The sequence below is a fragment of the Danio rerio genome, chromosome 11 (assembly GCF_052040795.2).
Source record: "Danio rerio strain M-AB ecotype USA chromosome 11, GRCz13ab, whole genome shotgun sequence".
In the NCBI taxonomy this organism is placed as follows: Eukaryota; Metazoa; Chordata; class Actinopteri; order Cypriniformes; family Danionidae; genus Danio; species Danio rerio.
This window is the reverse complement of record NC_141031.1, coordinates 22,224,123-22,247,552: the sequence shown is the minus strand read 5'-3', so window position 1 is coordinate 22,247,552 and position 23,430 is coordinate 22,224,123. Positions and strand designations below refer to the sequence as shown.

Genomic DNA, 23,430 nt, shown 5'->3' with positions numbered 1-23,430 from the left:
CCGGGACTCATGTTCCTCTAAAGTATCAGAAAAAACAATGAGGTCATCAATAAAGACAAGGACTTGCTTCCGATTTAGATCTCCCATGCACCGTTCCATAATCCTTTGAAAGGTGCTAGGGGCATTTGTAATTCCCTGCGGCATACGGTTGAACTCCCAGAAGCCAAGTGGACAGACAAATGCAGTCTTGGCCTTATCAACTTCCTCCATCTCTATTTGATAAAACCCAGACTTCAGATCGAGCACAGAAAACCATTTTGAGCCCGTCAGTGTGGAGAAAGCCTCCTCTAAATTTGGTAACGCATAGGCGTCTTTTATTGTCTTTGCATTTAGCTTCCGGAAGTCAACACATAGCCGCACTGAGCCATCCTTTTTCCGGACAACAACTATGGGTGAAGCAAATGGAGAATCAGACTCACGGATAACACCAGTAACTAGCAACTCTTGGAGGTGCCTCCTCACAGCGTCTATGTCTTGGGGATGTATGGGCCTGGCCCTTTGTTTGAATGGTGTCTCGTCGTTTAACTTTATTTGGTGCTTGACCTTCTTTGTGTGACCAAAATCCAAATCATGCAGGGAGAAAACTTCCGGCATAGAGTTTAACAGTTTTGTTATCCTTTCTTTCCAGGTCGTGGGCAGAGAGTCGCCAAAGTCAAATGTTAAGTTGGCACAGGTGGGTATTGACTCTTCAGCTTTAGCATCTGAACTCTGATGATGCTGGTTCAGGACACTTTGAATAGCATGAATCTCGGCTAACATGACTTTAGGAGGAACTGCTATGTCAGTTTGCGTGGTATTTCTTAACAGAACTGACAGCTTGGAAAGACGTTTATTCGGTGATGTGTGCAAGCAACTAGCAATAAGAAGACCATTGGGCAAAGGAACGGAGGGTGGTTCGAGTGTTACCAGTTTTTCTGTGTGGGGACCATGAAAATGGGCTTGACCCTCTAACACCACCATTCCTCCTGCAGGTACTATCTCAGGGGAGTTTCCCTTGAATTTTACATAACCAAGGGTTTCACTGCTGGCCTGCCTCCATCTAGCTTCCAACACTTTAAGCACAGCTTGATAGCCAGGAAAACTAGACTTGACATCAGCTGCACAATCTTGAGCACATTTACCATAAAGCACATCTAACGAGTTTGTTCCAACTAAAATTTGGGAAAAACTGGTTAAATCTGGAACAACTAAAGCTAATGTAGGAACCTCAACCTCTGCCCCGATGAATTCTTTGGGGAATTTCAAGGTAAGTTCGATGTACCCTAAATATGGCACAGCCTGTCCATTAGCTCCTTCTACCTCCAGTAGATTTTTCAAGGGCTCCAAAGGGAAATCAGATAAATGTGCTTTGTAAAACGAATGGGGTATTGTGGTGACCTGCGACCCCGTGTCTAAAAGGCAGTTTACCTCCATCCCCCCAATGGTGACTTGGGCTGTACATTTGGTTCCTACCAGACCTTTGGGTAAATGTTTGAAAGACACAGTGGTTTGACTGAGCTCGGGTATCTGTTTATAACATCCAGGGCGGCTATTATAAAGTTTGGCCTCCATATGCCCCGCTATAGAGACCTCACCTAGTTTAAAAACTGGGCGGGTCTTCCATGTAGCATATCCCACTGATGCTGCTGCTCTCTCAGCTTGAGTCGCTTTTCCTCAACTTTTGGAGGATTTGCAGGGTTTTCACAGTTGACTGCCAAATGCCCATCATCTCCGCATCGAAAACAGTACCCTGGTCTAGGTCTGTTAGTTCTTAAAGGCTCTTTCTTGAGAGCTCTGCCAATTTCAGTTCCAGGGGATCTCTGCATATGAGGAGCTTGATATGCTTTCTGTACAATACCTTGTGCTTGTAGCTCTGCTACCTGTCGCTGCAATCTGGCAATTTCTGATTGCTCTGGATTGTTCCCTTTTAGTCCCTCAGCAACAGATGCTTTTACAGCAGCCACCTGAACGCAAAGGTCTTCAACAGTCCTCTTTAAAGCAACTAACTCAGCCCTTTCTGATTGACCTTTAATACTCTTTTTATCAGGAGACTGTTTTAAAGTGGCGACTTGAGCTTGAATTTCTGCGACTTGTTTCTTTAAAGATCCTGCTTCGGAACTATAAGTGCTAGACACGTCGCATGCACAAGCTGACACTTGGTTTGAGATAGCTCGTGTCTTTGGGTAAACATTTGCTGGCTTTGTCATCCCAAAGTGTTTCCTCATACGCTCCTCCTTAGAAGCATTTTTGTCTTCCTGAGTTCGAATTAGTATGGTTAATTCAGCGAAGGTAAGTAACTGGCCCTCTTTTTTCTCAAGCTGAAGATCAACAATGAGGCGGCTATCCCAGCACCCTCTACAGAACTGTTTTAAAAGATAACGGTCACGTTCACTCTCTTTTATACCACCTCGCCTGATTACTGCGCTTAACAGGACTTGAAGGCGATGGAGATAGTCGGATGATTTTTCATTTTGATTCTGAAAAGTACCCATTAGTTTTGCTAACAGTTCGTCTCCATCTTCAACAGAACCATAAACGGACTCCAGCAACTCAAGATAGACAGCAGGAAGGGCTGGGGGACGCACATGTTTAACTACATCTGCGGCTGGAGGTAAGAGACTGTCCAGGATTTTACGTGTTCTATGCAGGTCTGAAATAGATGGGTCATTAAGCAAATAGTCAACACTGGCACGCCAGGTGTCATAATCAGGTTCGTTAGGGGGGCGGGGACTCTTCCCTGAAAAGACCCTAAGACGAATGGATGTCTGCTGAGACATCATTGCATCACTCGTTTTTACTACATGCTCAACTACCATTCTTTGAACCTGGGGATCGCCCATTATGTTTGTCGAAGAGGAAGGAAAAACTGTTGTAAGGTTATCATCAGCGGTAGTTTCGGGTGAAGGCGGGGACACATAAATGATTCTATTCTTGGTTGGGTTTTTGGATTCGGAATCTTGGGGGTCTATCTCTGCTACATTAGGTGATTCAGAAATCAGAGTGTTATCTCTAGACTGTGTGTCAGCAACCTCTATCTTTTGAGATTCTGCTAGAGTTTGGTCTACTGAATGAGTTTCTTTAAGTTTCTCTAACTCCTCCTGCAACACGGTTTGGAAAGGCCTTCCACTCTCTTTGGCTATGGCCTTCAATTGCTCAAGGTACCCTTCAGTGGCAGTGCTAACGACAGGTGGGTCACACACAGCGGCTAAAGCGCGTACCCGAAAGGTAATGCTTGGATCAGAAAGACTTCCCAAAGTCAGGGGCAAATGGGGATGCAAAGTTTGAAACGCAGAGTTTTCATTAAACTCCACAATCAGCAGCTTGTGAAAGTCTGATGCTGGGTCATCAATTATCACGTTGCGACGGATAGAGCCGTATCTCAGCAAATATGCTTCCAGCTCATTATCTAACTCAGTTAACGTTAGACCGCTTACTATGAGAGAGTTCGCTACAGTTATATTTTCTCGTCTTACGACATCCATTATGACAGCTCAAATTTTTAAAACGGTTTGCTACTGATACAATTCCCTTTTTCTTGTCGTTTGACACCCTTGCTGCAATAATTAGACTCCTGGCTGGCTCGCCAACTTTACTGTAACCCGCACGATATAGAAACCAAGGAGATTACAATATTATACTATCAACTTTGGACCAAGTTATCAGAAGTTTAAGTTCGCTCTGGAGCCAACTTTGCAGCAAGACAAGGGAAATAATGACACAAGACAGGAATTTTTGTATCAAAATATATATGATTTATATTGTAAATATTAGTGAGAAATGAAATAAATTAAATAAAATAAACTAATTATTCTCAAATTTGGACTTTGAAATGTATATTTCCCCAAATATAAAGTAATAAAATAAAATAAAGGCTTTTCACACTATGTCAAGTGTTTTCTTCACAAAAACAAAATGTAAAAGGTAAATATATACAACTTCAGCACTCCTCAGGTAAGTAAGACCATAGTAATAATTGAAACACTTCAATTAGGAAAAAAAACGGCTAGAAAATTGAACCCAGAAAATAATTTCTTGTCAGATACCAAAGTGATTCGGCAAAATGATTCACTAGTCCATCAAACAAATATGATTGATCACCTGTTTGGTTGCGAAATGTTCAAGTTCAGTTCAATAAACTCAAATGTATATAATGCACCCGTTGCAGTGTTTTGTTTTAACACTGATTAGTAGCTCAGTTCCAGAAAAATAGAACTAAATATGACTCTGGCTTCCAGTCGTTCCTGTGTCCGATAGACGATGGAAAATATAAACTCAAATTTCCTACCAATCAGATGAATTGGGCAACACGAAATATTGGTTCCATAAAACCGGGCGGCTCGCCAGTTTCCACCAACAGCGAATGTCCTCCAAGATGGCAGAAACAAGAATACTTTGGACTTCTAGAACTCCACACTCCAAATGTCAGGTGTCAGGATCACGAACAGAGGAGATGGAAAAACAAAAACAGAGGAAAAGAACACACAAAAAAAAAAAAAAACCCAACCTTGAAAAGACAAGGTGGAAAGGCACCATTAATTTCCATTCACCTTTCAACAATGAATATAAATCAGTGCATACAACCAGTTCTCACATAAACTTAACCAATTTAAATAAAATAGGATAAATGTACAATAAAGTATCAACTCTCATATTAAACCACATTATCTTCACTACAATTGCAATTTCGTATTTGTATATAGCTATTAAACTGAAAAAACATCTTAATAGATGCACTCACATTCTGTTAGCATGCTAGTTTAAGCACACGGTTAGCAAAACACATGTGAGCCATTTGCACATGCTAAAAGAGCACATGGACAACTGCAGATGTCCGTTTGTAACACTAATACACTTCCCAAAAACATTTAAACAGCAGATTTGCTCTTAATCCACACTTAGATTCACATTAATGTGCATTTTAACCATTTAACATACATTCAGACTATATTTATGAACCATTTACACCATAAATGACTTATAACAATCACTTTTAGTGAAATACAATAATATAAAATTCACTCACCAAGAAATATAGTAGTTATAGTTGAAGAAAAAATCACTTATGAACCAAAAAAAAAAATACAGCCTAATCAGATCTGTGCTTCAGACGATTCCTGTCCTTGGTCCAAACGCGATTGGGGGTTTGAGTACGGACAGTAGTATATTACAGCAACTAAATCAAGTTTCAACTGCTTGTTTTACTTCTAATTTCTCAAATTTTACAGCTATACACGACGCGGGCCGCAAGCTCGCTCCAGCTGTTCACGTTTCTCTCGTTTCACTCCTCTCACGCTGTGATTCTGCCTCTCTCTCAACTCAACGCGCGCAGATGACGTCATTCCGGGAGGCGGAGCTAATATTTTTTTCACTCGCAGTTAAATAGATGCATTTAATTTTATCTGCATTCTACGATTATATAATGTTTCTTTTTTTCTTTTTGATAACATTGTGACTATTACAAAATACAAATAAAATTATTTTACATGTACTCCAGTTATTGTTCTTTTTTTATTTATTCGGTTAAAGGGCTTGATAAGGACTACAGTAACCTTATTTATTCGGTTAAAGGGCTTGATAAGGACTACAGTAACCTGGGTTACAGAAGGGTATCCACTTCGTAAAACATACACTGGATAAGTTGGCAGTTCATTCCACTGTAGCGACCCAGATTAATAAAGGGACTAAGCCGAAAAGAAAATTAATGAATGATGAGTCAAGTGGTTAAATTTCTCATTGGTTAATTAAATGACTTTTTAGAAAAGTAATTAAAATACAACTTTAATAATATAACAAGTTATTAATTACACTTTTAAGCAAACAGTCTAGTCAAAGATTTCAGAAAATGCTGATCTACCGTCCCAAATCTTTCCAGTAAACAAATAATATCCAGCAGTTTGTGATCCTCATTTAAATGATCATCTTCCTTTTACAGGACATGCTGGTGACTGTGTTTGAAAACGGGACCATCCTACAGGAGTACACTCTGGATGAGATCCGGAAAGCTGCTCAGCTTAGGGAAGAAGATTTGAGCCCTTCCCTGCACAACAGAGAGGACGGCACAACTCTGGACATCCACCAAAAGCACATAATGAATGGCGTGCACTAAATACAGTATGCACAGACACGGTTCTCTATGAACACTGCCCTCTACAGACCAACCACTCACACACGCTCTGCAACACTCAGATTCCCATCTGCACTCGCATATGGCAGTACTTCCAGTACACATTTACATATCACTTCTGACTTGCGAAGCAGCCCATACATTTTTAATCGGTTGCCATATATACATATATTTTTATTAGTTCACTTTCTCTACTTTTTAAGATGCCAAATATATTTGTCGGTGCTTCAGCAGGAGAATATTGACCACAGGGTTTGCATTTGCATTTTCAGTCAGTTGTAATATTATTAAAGGAATAGTTCACCCAAAAATACATTATATTTGTGTGCGTGTGTGTGTACTACGTATGTCTATGTACAAAAAAATATGCACATATACAGAAAATGGAGAAAAGTAGTAAATAATTTACATGCATATATTCATAAATAGTTTGTATTATATATAAATGCTCTATAAATATTTTCTCAAGTATACACTTATTTGATATGTGTGTTTGTACATACATATAAACATAATAAACATAAACATTACCCACAAGAATATTATGTAAACACCAACTTTTGATTAATTATGACCGAACTATGACTCTCAAGCCTTCCAAAAAATGTTCATTCCTTTCTTCAGTAAAAACAATAAAGACAAGAGCTAAAATGGCACTTATTTGTGATTTATATAATGCAAGTTAGCAGATACCAGCACTTTAAGAGTCACAAAAGCACACATAGGCAAAACTAAACCAATACCTGAGTATATAAGGAGGTTGAAGTACAGTTATTGAGCATTAATTATGGTTTCCTTTAATACGTTGTTGGTCCTAAGAGCGAGTCAATTCATAAAACCTCAATATTTCATCAGGAACCATTGGAGTTTATTATGTTTTGCCTATATGTTTTGTTTGTTTGTTTGTTTGTTTGTCTCTTAAAGTTCTGGTAACCATTGGCTTGCATTTTACATTTTATGAATCATCAATGACCTTGGTTCAATAAAAAAAATCATCTTTAATGTTTTACTGAAGGAAAAATAAATCACCTTAGATGACCTTAAGGTGAGTAAATTAATGGTCAGTTTCAAATTCATGGTGAACTATCCCTTTAAAGCATTGTCTGGTGGTATGTTGATAAAAATGATGTAATAATCTTGTCTGGATTTCTGTACCAGCGGTTTTTCTCACAGTCTTGGTTTCTGATGTGGAGTACATACAGTGAAAATGCAAAAATCGATTAAGAAATCAGTATGCGTTTCAGTTTTGGTGAATAATTTTAGGGTTTACCATTTGATAGTTTTTAAATGTACCCATAATGCTAGATAGCAGGTACACATTTTTACGCTATTCAATTCTCTTGTTGTTTTTTCAAATGATTAGATGTAGACTTGGAGATGATTAGCCACATGCTTTGTGTCTTTAATTAATAAAATCTGCTTCCTGCACTGTAAAAAGTGAGTAGTTGACTTAAAGTTTACTTAAAGTAAGTAAACCTGTTGCCTTCATTTTGAGAATTATGCACATATTTACTTACCTAATCATTTTAAGTTGAGTCAACTTAACAGTTCCAAGTTGCAACAGCTTTACCCACTTTTACTTTTAAGTAAAGTAACTGATAGCTTTTTACAGTGTGACCTTTAAGAGTAATATTTTTTGTTGTACATGCGTCTTCTGGAGGTTTACCTAAGACAACAAACGGATTCTAATGGTCTAACATACTCTGGTAATGGAGTAAATGCTGCATAGACTGCTTTTCTTAATAACAGTTATTGTGTTATTTGGGTTTAGTCCTCCATCTGAGATTCACAGAATACAATAGACAAGGTTCTGTCTTCATACAGCTGCTGATGGTGCCTTAAAAACCACTCAGACCTCAGTGCCGGTTACCCTTGCTTACTTTCCCTTTTTGTCCCCTGTCATTTTTAACACTTTTCATTGCCCATTACACTCATTCCTCCCTATGCTGTCATTCTCACACAGTATGAGTGACTCACATATTAATCATTTTTTGCCTTATGTCTTCACGTATCCGTCATATGTGCTAAATGAGACATGCAGTGGGTTTAATTCCAGAGTATATTGATTATTGTGTCATCATCTTAGTGTTCAATCATGGAAATGACTCATTTTGAGGGTTGTTCCAGACATCTGAAATGAAACAGTTAACCCTACCTCTTTTCTTTTTTTTTTTTTTACCAAGACTGTATATTAATTTGAAGTGAGACCATTACACTTAAATAGCATATATTCTATTGTGTAAATACTCTTTGGGTGTAGTTTGAATGATAGATTTTATTTTGAAGTTTTAGAGTTACATTTCTTTTTTATTTTACAAAGTCATATTTTGAATGATGAACAGACAAGACGTATATAATAATAAATGCAGATTGAACTTCTTTTTTTGATGTGTGTTGTGTGTCTCCTCTTTTGACTTGAGGATGTGTTTGGTCAAATTTAGAAAGGAAAGGAAAAAGTAAAGCTTTTGTAAATTTGGGGAGGGGCAAGCAGTTTTGCCATGACGGTGCCAGGATGTCTGGATTTTGTCCCAGTTTTTAATTGGATAAAAACACTGTGCCCTTTTGGACAGCAATCTTCCTTCATAGCTGTCATAGCAGAAACGGAATGGAATGCCAAATGAAAGAATGTGACTTCCAGAAAGAAGACAGTTATGTGTTAATTTGCTCTGCATGTTGTTTTGACTTGCGTAAACTAGACTGAAGAGTCTATTTTTTATTTGAAATTCTAAAAAACTGTTTAAGAGATTAAATGTTGAAGGATTTTTCATTGAAGTAGAATAGTCTTTTACAAAAAAAAAAAAAAAAAAAATTGTAGAAGACTATTAACAAAATTCAGAAGGTTACAGCAGTCAAATTTTAGTATAAAGTGTAGAAGGCTGTAGCTTTGATTGTCTTTAGGACATACAAGCCAATGAAAACTGGAAACTTAGGGTGTTAAATAGGGTTCGTCAGATAAATAAGGAATCATCAGGTTCGAGATTAATACAAAAATAGCTTCAATGAAAAGCTGTTTTGCCATCATCCTAAACATACACAAAGGATGCCCAAAGTATGATTTACGGGCCAAAGTTGGCCAATGGTAACCTTTGATTTGGCTCATCTTTCCACCTAAGAAGAAAGGGAAAATGATGGGGATGGACTGCACAGAATGATTTTAATAGAGATTGCCATTTCTAATCTAACATAACCTTTTATTTATTTTACAGTTAAGCTAAAAAAAAAAAAGCTAACTCAAATGAAACATTTTAATTAAATGTTTTGAATGTACACTACCTGACAAACGCCTATCCAAGTTTTAGGAACAAAAAAAATTATAACTTCTAGTTAAACGTTTGATATCAGAAGTGGCTTATATGAAAGGCAAAAGCCTCTAGATTATGTTTATTTTACCAAAATAAAATATGATAATGCCTTAATTTGATTATTTAATTAGGACGGTAAGGTCTGACTTTGTTTAGACAAAATTCTCGTCACTTAACAGAAATAAAGTTATGGTCCAGTGGAAAAGGAATGAATATGGTGGATGACTTCCATGAGCGTCCATACATCTCTGAAAACACTCAAATAACTTGTCATCTGAAACAGCAAAGCAAGCGTTCTTGCAGGATTCCCAGAGTTCATCAAGATTCTTTGGATTAATCTTTAATGTCTTCTCCCTCATCTTACCACAGACATGCTCAATAATGTTCATTCTGGTGACTGGGCTGGCCAATCCTGGTTTACCTTGACCTTCTTTACTTTCAGAAACTTTGATGTGGAGGCTGTATGAGGAGCACTATCCTGCTGAAGAATTTGCCCTTTCTTGTGCTTTGTAATGTAATGGGCAGCACAAATGTTTTGATACCTCAGGCTGTTGATGTTGCCATCCACTCTGCAGATCTCTCGCACACCCCCATACTAAATGTAAGCCCAAACCATGATTTTTCCTTCACCAAACTTGACTGATGACTGTAAGAATCTTGGGTCCATGTGGGTTCCAATAGGTCTTCTGCAGTATTTGTGATGATTGGGATGCTGTTCAACAGATGATTCATCAGAAAAATCTATCTTCTGCCACTTTTCCAATTGATCAAGGAAAAGTCAAGATATTATTTGTTGTTCTTGCCACTGGGTTTGATGACAAGACTTTTGCCAGGTAGTGTATAAGATTTTATAAAAATGAACATATTGCTGCTCGATGGATAGAGCACAATACAGAAGACATCAGTGAGGAATACATTACACTCCATTGTGTTATAAATGGAATTGTTCATGTTTTTATAGTAATTAGTTATTATAAAATGTATAACAATAATGCATTAGTTAATATGATTTAAGAAATGTTTTTATTATTTATTTTAAAATATTTTAAAATACGTTAGGAAATTACCTATGGCAATTTTGTAATAGTTTATTTACCGTCAGCTAACAACCAAATCAAGTTGGGTTTTTGGCCCTTCATAAGAAAATATTTGGCCACCCCTGTTATACACATTCGTTTCATGTGTGAAAGAATGAAAAGAGTTGCTCTTGGGATTATGCAATGACATCCTATTGGTATTAATAAAAATCAATCAGCTTTTCAGATAACCTACAAAATCAATGAATGTCTTGATTTTAAAGTTTTACAAGAAACACATTAGCACGCATAGACAATAAAAATGGTTAACACATATATATTCTAACATACAGCCCCTTTAAACAAGCTCTTTAATGTGTAAGAGTTCCCACACAGCAGAGTTTGAGCAAGTTTGTTTAGCTGACCTTGTGCAGCATATTTGTATAATGTAATTTTGTCCACAGACCAACATAGTCACACTCTTTCTATTTAGACATGGCTACATTCGTGAGTCCGCATGCTTGTGCACGAGACGTTATTTCAAATATGATCTTAAATAACCATTTAAAAATAATACAGTATGGTACATGTTTCTTTGTTGTTTTAAGGGTCTATCAATGTGATCAAAACTACACTAAAAACAGTACTTTTGAGTAATGCATTTTCAATACATAAATGCATTTTTAAAGTCATCTACTAGTTTGATGGCAAAGCTGGATTTTCAGCAACATTTCTCCTATCTTAAGTGTCAGAAATCATTACAATACGCTGATTACCTGCTCAAAAAGCAATTCTTATGAAAGTTTTAAACAGTTTTATTGCAGTGCAGTTACATTTATTTATGGAAACAGGTCAGTATACACTACCTGTCAAAAGTTTGGGTTCAGTACGATTTTTTAATGTTTTAAAAAATAAGGCTGCATTTATTTAATTGAAAATACAGTACAAATTGTAAAATTGTGAAATGTTATTGCACTATAAAATAACCGTTCAGAAGTCAGGTTATCGGTCACATGATCCATTAAAAATCACTCTAATTTTAATTATAATTTTTGTTGTTAATATTGTTATGAATTATAGTTAATTAATTGTTGTTGTTGATATTATTATTAATGGTAATAGTAATACAAGCAATAATGACTGGAGTAATAATTTCCTTAGAAATTGCATACAATAAGCAATAAATGAATGCTTAATAAATAAATATTTAACAAATTAACCTGTAAATTTTTTACATTTAATAAATGCTGCCTCGATAAACAGAATAATTTTATTTGGATTATTAAATAAAATTAAACTTTTCTTTTTTTTTTTTAATGACCGATAAGGGATGTACTCCAATAGTAAATCCATAGAGAGCATGGTACTTGAATTAGCAACGCTTTAAAGTTTGTAAATAAAATTTGGTGCCAGTTTTTATATTTTTAAAAATTGTTTTACAATACAAAACAACAAAAAAACTGAAGGTTTGACTCTAATGGACTAGATTATACAAGTAACACTCTACTTTCTCATCTAACTGTATAAACCTAATGTTTTTTCTCAGATTCTTTTTCTGTGTAAATAAGCTTACCTTGAAAGCAAAATAAAATTTATTTAAAAACTTATTTAAAACAAAATAAATATTACAACATTTGCAAAAAATAAATAAATAACAAAATCTAATAACTACAGTTTAGTGTCTCAGAAAAAACAGTTAATTTATTCACTTTTTCAGATATATTGTAAAAAAAAAATAGTGAATTAATAGAATGTGCAGCATTTAATGCCTTTAAGCATTTTATAATTTGTACTCTGATTTATGTCCTTTAATTTTAAGACACATAGTAGAAGTGTGAATTCATAATTTTTAAGAACCTGCAAAAAGTCTTTTAATTGTTTCACAGACACTTTTAATCGATTTAATGCATCCTTGATCAATGAAATTATCAATTTCTTTTAATCCCCCAAAACCTTTGAACAATATTTCAAAGAATATATATTTCTACTGTTTAATTTTCTTAATCCATCTGATTCAAATGATTCAGTGTTGTTTTAGACTATACAGTAAGGAAAGGGGGCCCTCTATTGATCATTTTAAAAAGTGCAATTCTGAACAATATTTACATACATTATCAGACAGTTAAGCCATGAACCCATGTATTATTCTCATTATATATATATATATATATATATATATATATATATATATATATATATATATATATATATATATATATATATATATATATATATATTAGAACACAACCCAGTCTTTCCCGTTCTAATCATTTCTTGCCATAAAAAATGCCACATAAGCCTCCTCATTCATATTCAACTCAATTATGCATTCCATCTATTTGATGAGTCTAGAAAGTGCAAGCTAACATGCAGGATTTAGTCGGAACGCGGCTGATTTTTGCATAATAAAATAGCTTACTTAAGTCATTGTATATCAGTCAGACATATTTTAAATCACCGTCGTTCGCTGGTCTCAGATCAGGGAGTGAATGGCGTGTAGAAGAGCGTCTTCAGACTAACTATCTGTTAATTGGCTAACACTGCTGCTGCTGATAGGCCGCTCTGCGCTCATTGGATTAGTTGCTAAGCAACCTATTTGCCAAGCGTGTTGTCATGGATTCAGATGTTCCGGACGCCCTCCGAAATGCTCTGCTGACCACTGATAACAGGATGAGGAGGTGCAAAAGAGACACTCCAGCTCTTTGGCAAGCCCACTTCACATTTATAACAGACTAGTATTGATTGTCAAGCTGCTATTGCTTGTTATAGTACATTTGTAAAATTATCTATTGCATTTAAAGAGATAGTTCACCCAAAATGCAAATTAGGTCACGTTCACATTAACAGCTTTCTTTAAAGTATTGTATTTTGTGTTCAACAGAAGAAAGAAACATTAAGATTAAAAAAATATGTGGACATCACCTCAAGGTTGCGTGAAATTAAAAAGAAAATATATATAGTTTCAGTCTTTTATGGATATCTATTAGCAAGTGTGCTCCGAAAAAGTGACAAAATGTGTTTAAAAAATATATACAACAGATACAAACAAACAAAACTTGCAGTTTGTCACTTCTGCCTAAATTGATCAACGATTCTTACGTCACCTCATACTTTAGTTTCTCATCAAATCTTCTGACCAATGAAATGTTCTATACTATCTGACAAATCCCACCCCCTTCGAGAATGTTTAAAGGGTCACGAAACACCAAACACATTTTTTGAGCTGTTGACAGTCATATATGTGTCCCACACTGCTAAAAACACTATTAGGATACATATATTTCACTAAAGAGTGAAAATTGGTTGTTTTTGCGTTATTTCGAGCAAGGTTTTTACTTTCATTTTCGCTTTCATTTTACCTCTATGAGAGCGCAGCTGGACTCACGTGTGGACCACAGTGCACGCGACGCTCGACAACACTATGTGTCTAAGGAACATTTTTTTACCCGCAAGCTTTTCTCATCTGGAAATGGTGAGATCCGGATTTGCTGCTCGTCTCCCCTTAATAAAAATGCAGCTCTAGTTGGTGTTGAATGGCCTGTTTCTACAGATTCGGTAAGTGAGCGACCAGTGGTCTTTGTTTGTTTATTCAGATGGCAAAGTTACTTAGTATCGAACTAACTATTACACCGAATGTAAACATGTTAGCACCACAATCAAACTTGGGGATGTGTAGGATTTTCACCACATTTTGTGACAAGAATAACACACACGGCTTTTTGACGCTACCTGCCGATTACATCTAAGTTTCCAGGAAATATAGAGGTTTTTTTTTCTCTCATTCGCTGTGCGGTAACAAAAATTGCATGAAAAATACAAGCTTAGAGCAGTTCTTGCATGAATGAAATCCCTGAATGAAAGTGCTAAACTGCAGTTAAAGTCGACCATTTAGTAATTTGTCAAATAATTTGATTACTGATGTCCATGTAATCACAGTCACTGACTTTCTCCCCTGTGTGTGTGTGTGTGTGTGTGTGTGTGTGTGTGTGTGTGTGTGTGTGTGTGTGTTTGTGTGTGTGTGTGTGTGTGTGTGTGTGTGTGTGTGTGTGTGTGTGTGTGTGTGTGTGTGTGTGTGTGTGTGTGTGTTTTGCCTCTGAAAATCAGCGCGCGCCCAAACCAACACTCAAATTTTTACAGACCCTCGCTCTTTTGCTTCTCCGACACTCCCCCCTAAACAGAGCTGGACACACCTACTTTCCTGACTTTTTCCAAAGTAGAGGTGTGAAAAAACACTGCTGAAACAGGGGGGTTTCATGGCCCTTTAAAGGGAACAAGCTACTTTTTGTCACACTCTGTCTTCATGTTTTAGTTGAGGTTCTGTAAAACATCAATAAAAATGCACATTTCAAAGCATTTCACAGGACCTTTCAAACCACACATGGGAGAGTAAGGGGGCAGTCGCTTTTAAAAGATACTAGTACTTATGCATTACATATAATTGGTACTTTTTTAGGTAATAGACTAGACCTCAGTTATTAGATACTGATATTTATAAGATAGGCTATGTTATAAAGCGTTTCACCAACCTGTCCTGTAGAGGTCGCTAATTAACTACTAATCAAATGTGCCTTTCAAAGACGTGCACGCGAGCACATGAGAGAACAATTCAGTCGGAGTGAAGCCACGGGCAGACAAGTTTTGTGTTGCTAGCTATAGTTGTTTGGTGGATTTGTGCGTGTTACAAACCAAACCACATCTCTATTCACCAGAGTGGAATAAAGCAACATAATTTAATTATTCCATCTCATGCATTCTAACCGATGCACCACAGTGATCATCACCTTTAAACTGGCAACTTAGTTGAATATTTCTCAACAAAATTGGTCCTTCGAGCCGGAGTTGGTGATTACTGTGGATAATATGGTCCATGTTCCATCAGATAGACCCATTAGACCAGATAATGTTCGCTCACGACGCTCCAGACGTCCCCCAGCATGGTTAGAGCAGTATGAAGTTGACCTTCCAAGACTAGTAGAACGTGAACAGCCAAGGCAACATCCTGCTAGTATGATGGACAGAGGGAGTTATATAGAGAGATCCGCCAAGATGACACCTCTCCCAAAGTATCCCTCTATTATCCCATAACTGGAGCACAGGAGGGATTGAAGATAGGAATTTGGTCTCAAGTCATGTTCCCCCTTATGAGAGAACTCCTGCACCATCACATTATACCCCATCAGTGCTAGAAGTTATTCAGCAGTTGCAGGAGGAAAATAGGAAGTTACACTCGACCATGTTAGAAATGCAGCAGCGTATGAACCAGAATGCTGTTTTGTCACCTGTTTTGTCACCTCATCCTCTTCCATAGTCAGTAGCAGAGCCTGCCCACAGTGCCTTGATAAAGACTCCCAACAATGTAGCACAAAGGCTTGGTCAGCAGTCCGCTATTGAGGAAACTAAAGAGGAATGGCCACCACCCCCTCCCCCTGTGACATTACAAGATCAGCCTAAACAGCCCAATCCAGATATCACAGATTTTATGGAAGAGCTGAAAGAGCGAATTCATAAACTAGAATTAAAATGTTCATCTCCCCCATCTACACCAAATTATTACCAGTCAAACGATGACCCAGATGAGTCAGAGTCTTGGTCAGACTATGGTAATACAGCAGCTCCCCCATTGCCCCCACCTAGAGACTATAAATTTACTGATTTACAACCCTGTAGACAAGAGAGATCATATAGGGCTCCCAAACCTTCTATTCCCTACTTCACTTGTGATTATCCCAGAGAATATGCTAGGCTTCCGATATCCCTTGGAGAACATTCTCCCACCTGACGCTATAAAGAGATTTAAATACCAAATTCTAGTGGACCATCTAAAATTTGAAGAATCATTTCTAATAGCTGACTCGTATAGTAACTTGTTGTTCCCCTACTCAGATACTATGGCCTCACTCATTCAGCACTATGGACAACCCCACCAACTGGCGTTGAGGAGAATTGCAGAGCTAATGGATGGGCCAACTATCCGATCAGGAGACTCTGTGGGATTTCATAAATTTGCATTGAGGGTTAGAGCTCTGGTCGGAATGCTTGAACAACTTAAACAGGAAGTACGTGTTGAATTTCAGTGTGGGTCACACGTGGCCAGGCTAGGCAATAAATTACCACAGGAGTGTAGGGGCAACTTTAGGCAATATTTTCACCCCCAAAGGAAAGGAGTTCCCTCCCTTATGGACTTCTCAGAGTGGTTGGAGTATGAGCTGCAGATCCAAGAAGGCGATGATATGCTTGACCGCAGAGACTGGCAGAGAGGCAGCTAAAAGGCAAAGAGAGCCAAAGAGAGATGGTAAAACACGAAGCAAGTCAATTAATGTTTTTTATTAGGCTCTACACAAACTACCCTGACTGAAGCAGCTTATGCAACAAAGCCCCCTTCACAGTGGCTTGAAGCCCCCTTACTGCTGTTATAACCTGCACAATCTAGATGATTGTTCCAACTTCTCTCAGCTCAAGAGACAGCAGCAGAAGCAATCACCAAGGTCGATCATCGAGGTCACCAAGCAGCCCAGTGTCGTCTCAGAGCACAATGAAGTAACTGTAAAGGCAAGCATCTGACTGCGCTTCATGAAATAAATACCCAACCAGGAGAACTGTGTAAGGAGGAGAAACACAGGGATGAAATGACTTGTGGACTGGTTAACTGTTCCACTGATATTCTGTATCTTGATAGGAAAGCTGGGTGCAGTCAAGTCCCCCTTAAAGTCAGTAAAGTGCTTCTGCGTAATGGCAGTCATACACTAAAAACATACACTATCTTAGATCATGGATCAGAACAAACCATTCTCCTTCAAGATGCACCACAGAAGCTGAAATTACAAGGTCAATCTGAGAGCCTTACCCTTAGAACAGTACGACAAGACCTCCGGGTGATACAAGGCTCATCTGTTTCCTTCACTATCTCACCCGCCAGCCATCCTGAGAGAGTCTATAAGATAATAAGGGCCTTCACTGCTGATCAGCTACGTCTAGCAGAGCACACATACCCAATTGAACGACTGCAGTGTAAATATAGACACCTGCGAAAGTTGCCCCTACCAGACATAAAAGGTGCCAAACCTCTCCTTCTCATTGGTTCAGATTTCCCACATCTGATAACTCCAATTCAACCACTGAGATTGGGACCTCCACGGGGACCAGCTGCTGTTAAGACAAGACTTGGCTGGACACTTCAAGGCCCTACTAAGTACTTTCCATTACAGAATAGATCTCAGTCCTGCTTGTTCACATCCACACTCTCGCCATCAGCCAAGCTGCATATTCATGGGGAAAATCTTTGGAAGCTTGATGTCTTGCCTAACAGAAACGAGAAGCTAGTTACAAGATCTCGGCAGGATCAGGCAGCTATGGATCTCGTGCAGACCAAGACTGTTAGAGTGAACGTAGATGGGCTACAGAGATATGGCACACCCTTGCTAAGAGTGCAATCTATGCCAACCTTGTTTGCCCCACCAACTTCTGTCCTTGCCAATCTTCGCAATACAGAAAAGCGCCTGCTCAAAGACCCAGATCGCGCCACAGCATACAATGCAGAAATTCTGAAACTTGAAAACGTTGTTGAAAGAGTGAGTCAAGACGTGTGGGAGTCCTCTAGTGAGTCATGGTTCATACCGCATCACATGGTGACCCACAATGAGAAGGCTAGAATTGTGTTCAACTGTTCCTTTACACATCAAGGACATAATCTGAATGAACTACTGCTGCTTGGCCCCAATCTGAGCTCTTCATTGTTAGGTGTCTTGTTGAGATTCAGGGAACATACCACAGCCATCAGCAGTGACATAAAAGGAATGTTCCATCAGGTGCGACTTCTCCCTGAGGACAGACCCCTCTTACAGTTTCTATGGTGTGACTTGAGCAGAGACAGCCCACCTAGCGTGTATGAATGGCAGGTCCTGCCCTTTGGGACAACCTGTTCCCCATGCTGTGCCACTTATGCGCTTCAAAGGCACATTACTGACCACAGTCAGGAAGGTGATTAGGTTCGTGACGCAGTTGAGAGACACTTTTACGTGGACAATTGGCTTCAAAGCTTCTCTTCATCAGAAAAAGCCAAAGCATTGGTTAACCAATTGAGAGAACTACTCAATGGTGGCGGCTTTGAGTTAAGGCAATGGACAAGCAATGTCCCAGAGGTCATAAGACTCATTTTAAGCAATACTCTCCAGGACAGTGAGCAATGGCTTAACCAGAGCCAAATGGACCCTCAGGAACCTGCCTTGGGACTACGTTGGAGGTGTAAATCTGACACACTAATATACAAATCCCACTTGAGGGAAGCAAGCTCCACAACTATGAGGAACATTTACCAGCCAATATGACCCAATTGGACTCATAATTCTATTCACCACAAGAGCCAAAATCCTTGTGCAGATATTATAAAAAAAAAAGAGAGACTGGGATGATCCGTTACTCCCTAGTGACATACTGGAAGCTTGGTTAGCATGGGAGAGTGAACTGCCTCATCTGGAGAAACTGAGCTTGCCCCGATGTTACACAAAACCTCACCTAGACCACACCAGTTGTACAAGTGAAGTGCATATCTTCTGTGATGCGTCAGAATGGGCTTATGGGTGTGTTGGATACCTGCACACTGAAGATCCACATGGCCAAGTAGAAGTAGCCTTCATAACTTCAAGATCACGAGTAGCTGCTAAGAAGCAGCTATCAGTGACAAGGCTGAAGCTGTGTGCTGCCCTCACAGGAGCCCAACTTGCACATCTACTACAAAGAGAACTCACTCGAAACATTGATCGAGTCACGCTATGGAACGACTCAACCACAGTCCTTACTTGGATTCACTCTGATTCCTGCCGGTTCAAGATATTTGTTGGGACAAATGTCACCGAGATTCAGGATCTAACTGATGGCACAAACTGGCACTATGTTGACTCACTAAATAACCCAGCTGATGACATCACAAGGGGGGAAACTCTGTTGGAACTGACAGGTGAGAATCGATGGGTCAAGGGACCTCCCTTTCTGTGGCTTTCACCCAAATACTGGCCTAATATCCCAGTCGGCCACAAAGAGGATGACTCAGAAGAGTTACGTAAACCTGCTTCCTGCTTAAATATTGTTACAAACACCCTTAACCCTGGCCATCCTGACCCCAAAGATTTTCACTGCTTTAATAACTTGTTGAAAGCAACTGCACAGTATCTACATGGGGTGGCCTCATCTGACTCTCCAGGCCCTACCGCAGAAACTTTCCAGATGGCTGAATTAGAGATTCTCAGAGCTGCCCAGAAAGAGAGTTTCCCAGAGGAGACTCAGTTTCTTACTGCTGGTAAACCATTGCCATCATCAAGTCGCCTAGCTATGTTAGCACCTGAACTTGATGAAGAGATGAACATCTGGGGTTTACAATAAAGGTTAGCACCTGCACATCCCTTTCAGAAAGCTTCCTTGTGCATCCACAGTTAATCCTATTGGATGTGGTTCGCTCTTCTTTATGGTATGCTGACATTACTCTGGATACCAGGGCTCTTAATATATATCGCAAAGACATGCATTACCAATTTGTCCTCATTTGGACTCTATGTCAATCTTGTGTGCATTGTGATTTTTTTACTAAACTGTGCTATTAAGCTGCAGTCACACTAGAGTTAGAGTGAGCAAATTTCAGTCGTACGGCACTGCGAAAAGGAGCGGGGTTAAACAAGATGATTAGACATTTAAAAAAGCAAGCGATTGTTGCATATTTTAAATTTCTGTCCAAAGAGGTCATGTTTTGATCCTCGATTGGTCTCATGCAGTCAAGTGATGCAATTTTGCAGGTCAGAATTTACCAAGCCTGAACTTTACAATGCAGCAATCTGCAAAACTTGACGCACAAGCTTGCGTTTCCGGTCTGACGTATTCGCGTGCATAAATGTAAGTCTATGGGGAGAAAAGTCCAGTGTGACTGCAGCTTTACTCTGATAATTAAACCTTCACACTCTGCTCTTACTGGTGGAATGTGCAATCAATAAAGATTGGTCATCAGGCTGGTCAAATTTAACCACGAAACCTCCAACTCTAAATAGGCCAGTGTTTCAGTTTTATTGTCCAACCCAAGTAAATAAAATAAGTAGTAGTATCTGAATAAATGTCTGAATTAATGTTTAATAAACAAAAATTAAAATATAACTGTTACTAGCTACTATATCCGAGATGCCCAAACTAGGGCCCGCGGGCCAAAGATGGCCCATGGTAACCTTTGATTTGGCCCACCATCCCATCTGAAAAAAGAGGGAGCATGATGGGGAGGTGGTTGGGGCGAATTGCTTTGACAGAGATCGTGATTTTGAATTTAACATAACCTTTTTTTTATTTGTTTATTGCTAAGCTACAAAAAGCCGACTGAAAATAAATGATTCAATTCATGTTAATGAATCAGCTTAAAAAATGTAAATACTGTTACGACAGATAAAGGAGAATGCATAATATATCTGCAATTTAAGGTAAAGGCAACAGCCTCTCGACTAGTGTTTTTCGTATTAAATTCCATTGTGTTATAATTGGGATTGATTATGTTTTTACTGTAGCCTAATGATTTATTAAATAATACAAAAAATATTGCATTAGTTAATATGATTTAAAGCAATATTTTCTAGTTATTTTTAAATATTACCAAATTAGTTAGGAAATTACCCATGGCAAATTTATTATACAGTGCATTAGGAAGGTATCCATAGCGCTTCACTTTTTCTACATTTTTTATGTAACAGCTTTATTCCAAAATTGATTAAATTAATTTATAAGTTTATTAAACTACGCTGTGGCTCAGTAGGTAGTGCTGTCGCCTCACAGCAAGAAGCTCGCTGGTTCGAGCCTCAGCTAGGTCACTTGGCGTTTCTGTGTGGAGTTTGCATGTTCTCCCTGCGTTCACGTGGACTTCTTTCGGGTGCTCCGGTTTCCCCCCACAGTCCAAAGACATGTGGTACAGGTGAATTGGCTAAATTGTTCATAGTGTATGAATGTGAATGTGAATAAGTATATATGGATGTTTCCTAGAGATGGGTTGCAGCTGAAAGGGCATCCACTGCACTGTTCACTCTGCTGTAGCGACCTCAGATTAAAAAAGGGACTAAGCCGAAAAGAAAAGAAAATTAATGAATGAATAAAGGTATTTCCTCAACATTCTAACAATGACAATGTTAAAAAATATATTTTTTTTATTCATTAAAAATAAAAAACTTGAAAAATCACATGTACATCAGTTTTCACAGCCTTTGCTCAATACTTTGTTAATGCACCTTTGGGAGCAATTACAGCCTGAAGTCTTTTTAAATATGATGCCACAAACTTGGCACACTTGTCTTTGGGAATGTTTACCCATTCCTCTTTGCAGGACCTCTCAAGCTCTGTAAAGGTGGATGGGAAGTGATGGTGTATAACCATTTTAAGATCTCTCTGGAGATGTTCAATAGGATTTAGGACTGGGCTCTGGCTAGGCCACTCAAGGACATTCACCAAGTTGTTGTGAAGCCACTCCAATGATATTTTGGCAGTGTGCTTTGGGTCATTGTGCTGGAGGATGAACCATCGCCCCAGTCCGAGGCCAAGAGCACTCTGAAGCAAGTTTTCATTCAGGATGTCTCTGTACATTGCAGCATTCATCTTTCCCTCTATCCTGACTATCCTTTAGTTCTTGCTGTTGAAAATATCCACTGCATGATTCTGCCACCACCATGTTTCACTGTAGGAATAATATTAGCCTGGTGATAAACAGTGCCTGGATTTCTCCAAATGTAACGCCTGGCATTCACTCTAAAGTGTTTAACTAGTCTCATCAGACCAGAGAATTTTGTTTCTAATGGTCTGAGAGTCCTTCAGATGCCTTTTGGCAAACTCCAGGCGGGGAGTTGCTTCTGTCTTGCCACTCTAACATACAGACCAGATTGATAGATTGCTGCACGAATGGTTGTTCTTTCTGTAAGGTTCTCCTCTCTCCACAGAGGAACGCTGGAGCTCAGACAGAGTGACCATCGGGTTAATAATCTCCTTTGTCTTCATGCTTGGTTTGTGCTTTGACATGCACTGTCAACACTGGGACCTTCTTTAGACAGGTGTATGCCTTTTAAATCATGTCCAATCAACTGAATTTACCACAGGTGAACTCCAATTAAGCTGCTAAAACATCTCAAGAATGATCACTGGAAACAGAATGTACCTGATGTCACGAGCAAAGAAGAGGTGAGCTCAAATGCAGAGAAAACAAAGTGTTTATTTAAGCAGAGGGTCTCAGGAAAAGCAACAAAACCAAGGTAGCCCAGTTGGGTGAACGCTGGGGAAGCATCAAAGAAAAAACTCAGAAACAATGGGACGCTCGCTTACTGGCAGTCCTGGACACAAATACAGGGTGAGTAACAGAATGCTTCATACAGACACACAAGCGACAACATACTGACAAACATCAAGGCAAATGACATGTTATAAATAGGGAAAAAGGGAATGAGAGGCAGGTGGAAAGAATTAGCCGAAATGACTGGTGTTCCTGTGACTGCAAATAAAAGCAGGTGAAAAAGGTAATCTGTAACACTAAGTAGAGGAAGGTAGCAAGAACGCAAGGTACGGTGACAGTACCTCTCCCTTCAAAAACGTCCCCTGGCGTTCCCTGAAGACTCACCATGGGCCTGATGAAACTGGTCAATGAGAGAACGGTCCAGAATATCCCGAGCTGGGATCCAACATCTCTCCTCCGGACCATAACCCTTCCAGTCTACCAGATACTGATAACCTCTACCTCTCCTCTTCACATCAAGGAGACGGCGCACTGTGTATGTAAGCGCACCCTCAACCAGCCTGGGAGGCGGAGGAGCAGAGATTAAGGGCTGCAGGGGGGAGCGAATAACAGGTTTGATTTTAGATAAATGAAAGACTGGGTGAATGTTAATGAACTGAGGGCTTAATTTGAGTCGAACCGCCACAGGACTGAACACCTTGGTATTGGGAAAAGGTCTGATGAATTTGGGTCCCAATTTACGTAAGGGAAGTCTAAGGGGAATGTCCTTGGATGACA

The 23,430-nt window shown here is 38.8% G+C and overlaps 2 protein-coding genes and 1 long non-coding RNA gene across 5 annotated transcripts in view; 2 read left to right on the top strand and 1 right to left on the bottom strand.

Annotated features, from left to right (window-relative positions):
- LOC147841770 (uncharacterized) overlaps window positions 1-6,135 on the bottom strand; it is a 41,224-nt gene extending 35,089 nt beyond the window's left edge. The window contains exon 1 of the long non-coding RNA XR_015502605.1: window positions 5,580-6,135. This is a non-coding gene — a long non-coding RNA (uncharacterized LOC147841770). The remainder of the gene's footprint in view (window positions 1-5,579) is intronic.
- The window catches only part of nampt2 (nicotinamide phosphoribosyltransferase 2), a 61,542-nt gene extending 55,123 nt beyond the window's left edge, over window positions 1-6,419 (top strand). The window contains 1 exon segment of the mRNA NM_212668.2: window positions 5,912-6,419. Coding sequence (NP_997833.2) covers window positions 5,912-6,085 — 174 coding nt within the window. The 3' untranslated portion in view covers window positions 6,086-6,419.
- A 6,607-nt stretch (window positions 6,420-13,026) lies between these two features.
- Window positions 13,027-23,430, top strand: part of synpra (synaptoporin a) — a 97,988-nt gene continuing 87,584 nt past the window's right edge. For 2 of the 3 annotated variants that reach the window (XR_015502518.1, XM_087273676.1), the window contains exons 1-2: window positions 13,027-13,099; window positions 13,797-13,976. Coding sequence is in view for 1 of the 3 variants with exons in the window: in XM_087273673.1 (XP_087129799.1) it covers window positions 13,035-13,099; window positions 13,790-13,976 (252 nt within the window). In the remaining 2 variants the exon portion in view is untranslated. Of the gene's footprint in view, window positions 13,100-13,789; window positions 13,977-23,430 lie in introns of all 3 variants that reach the window. The other variant, XM_087273673.1, reaches the window with a different exon arrangement.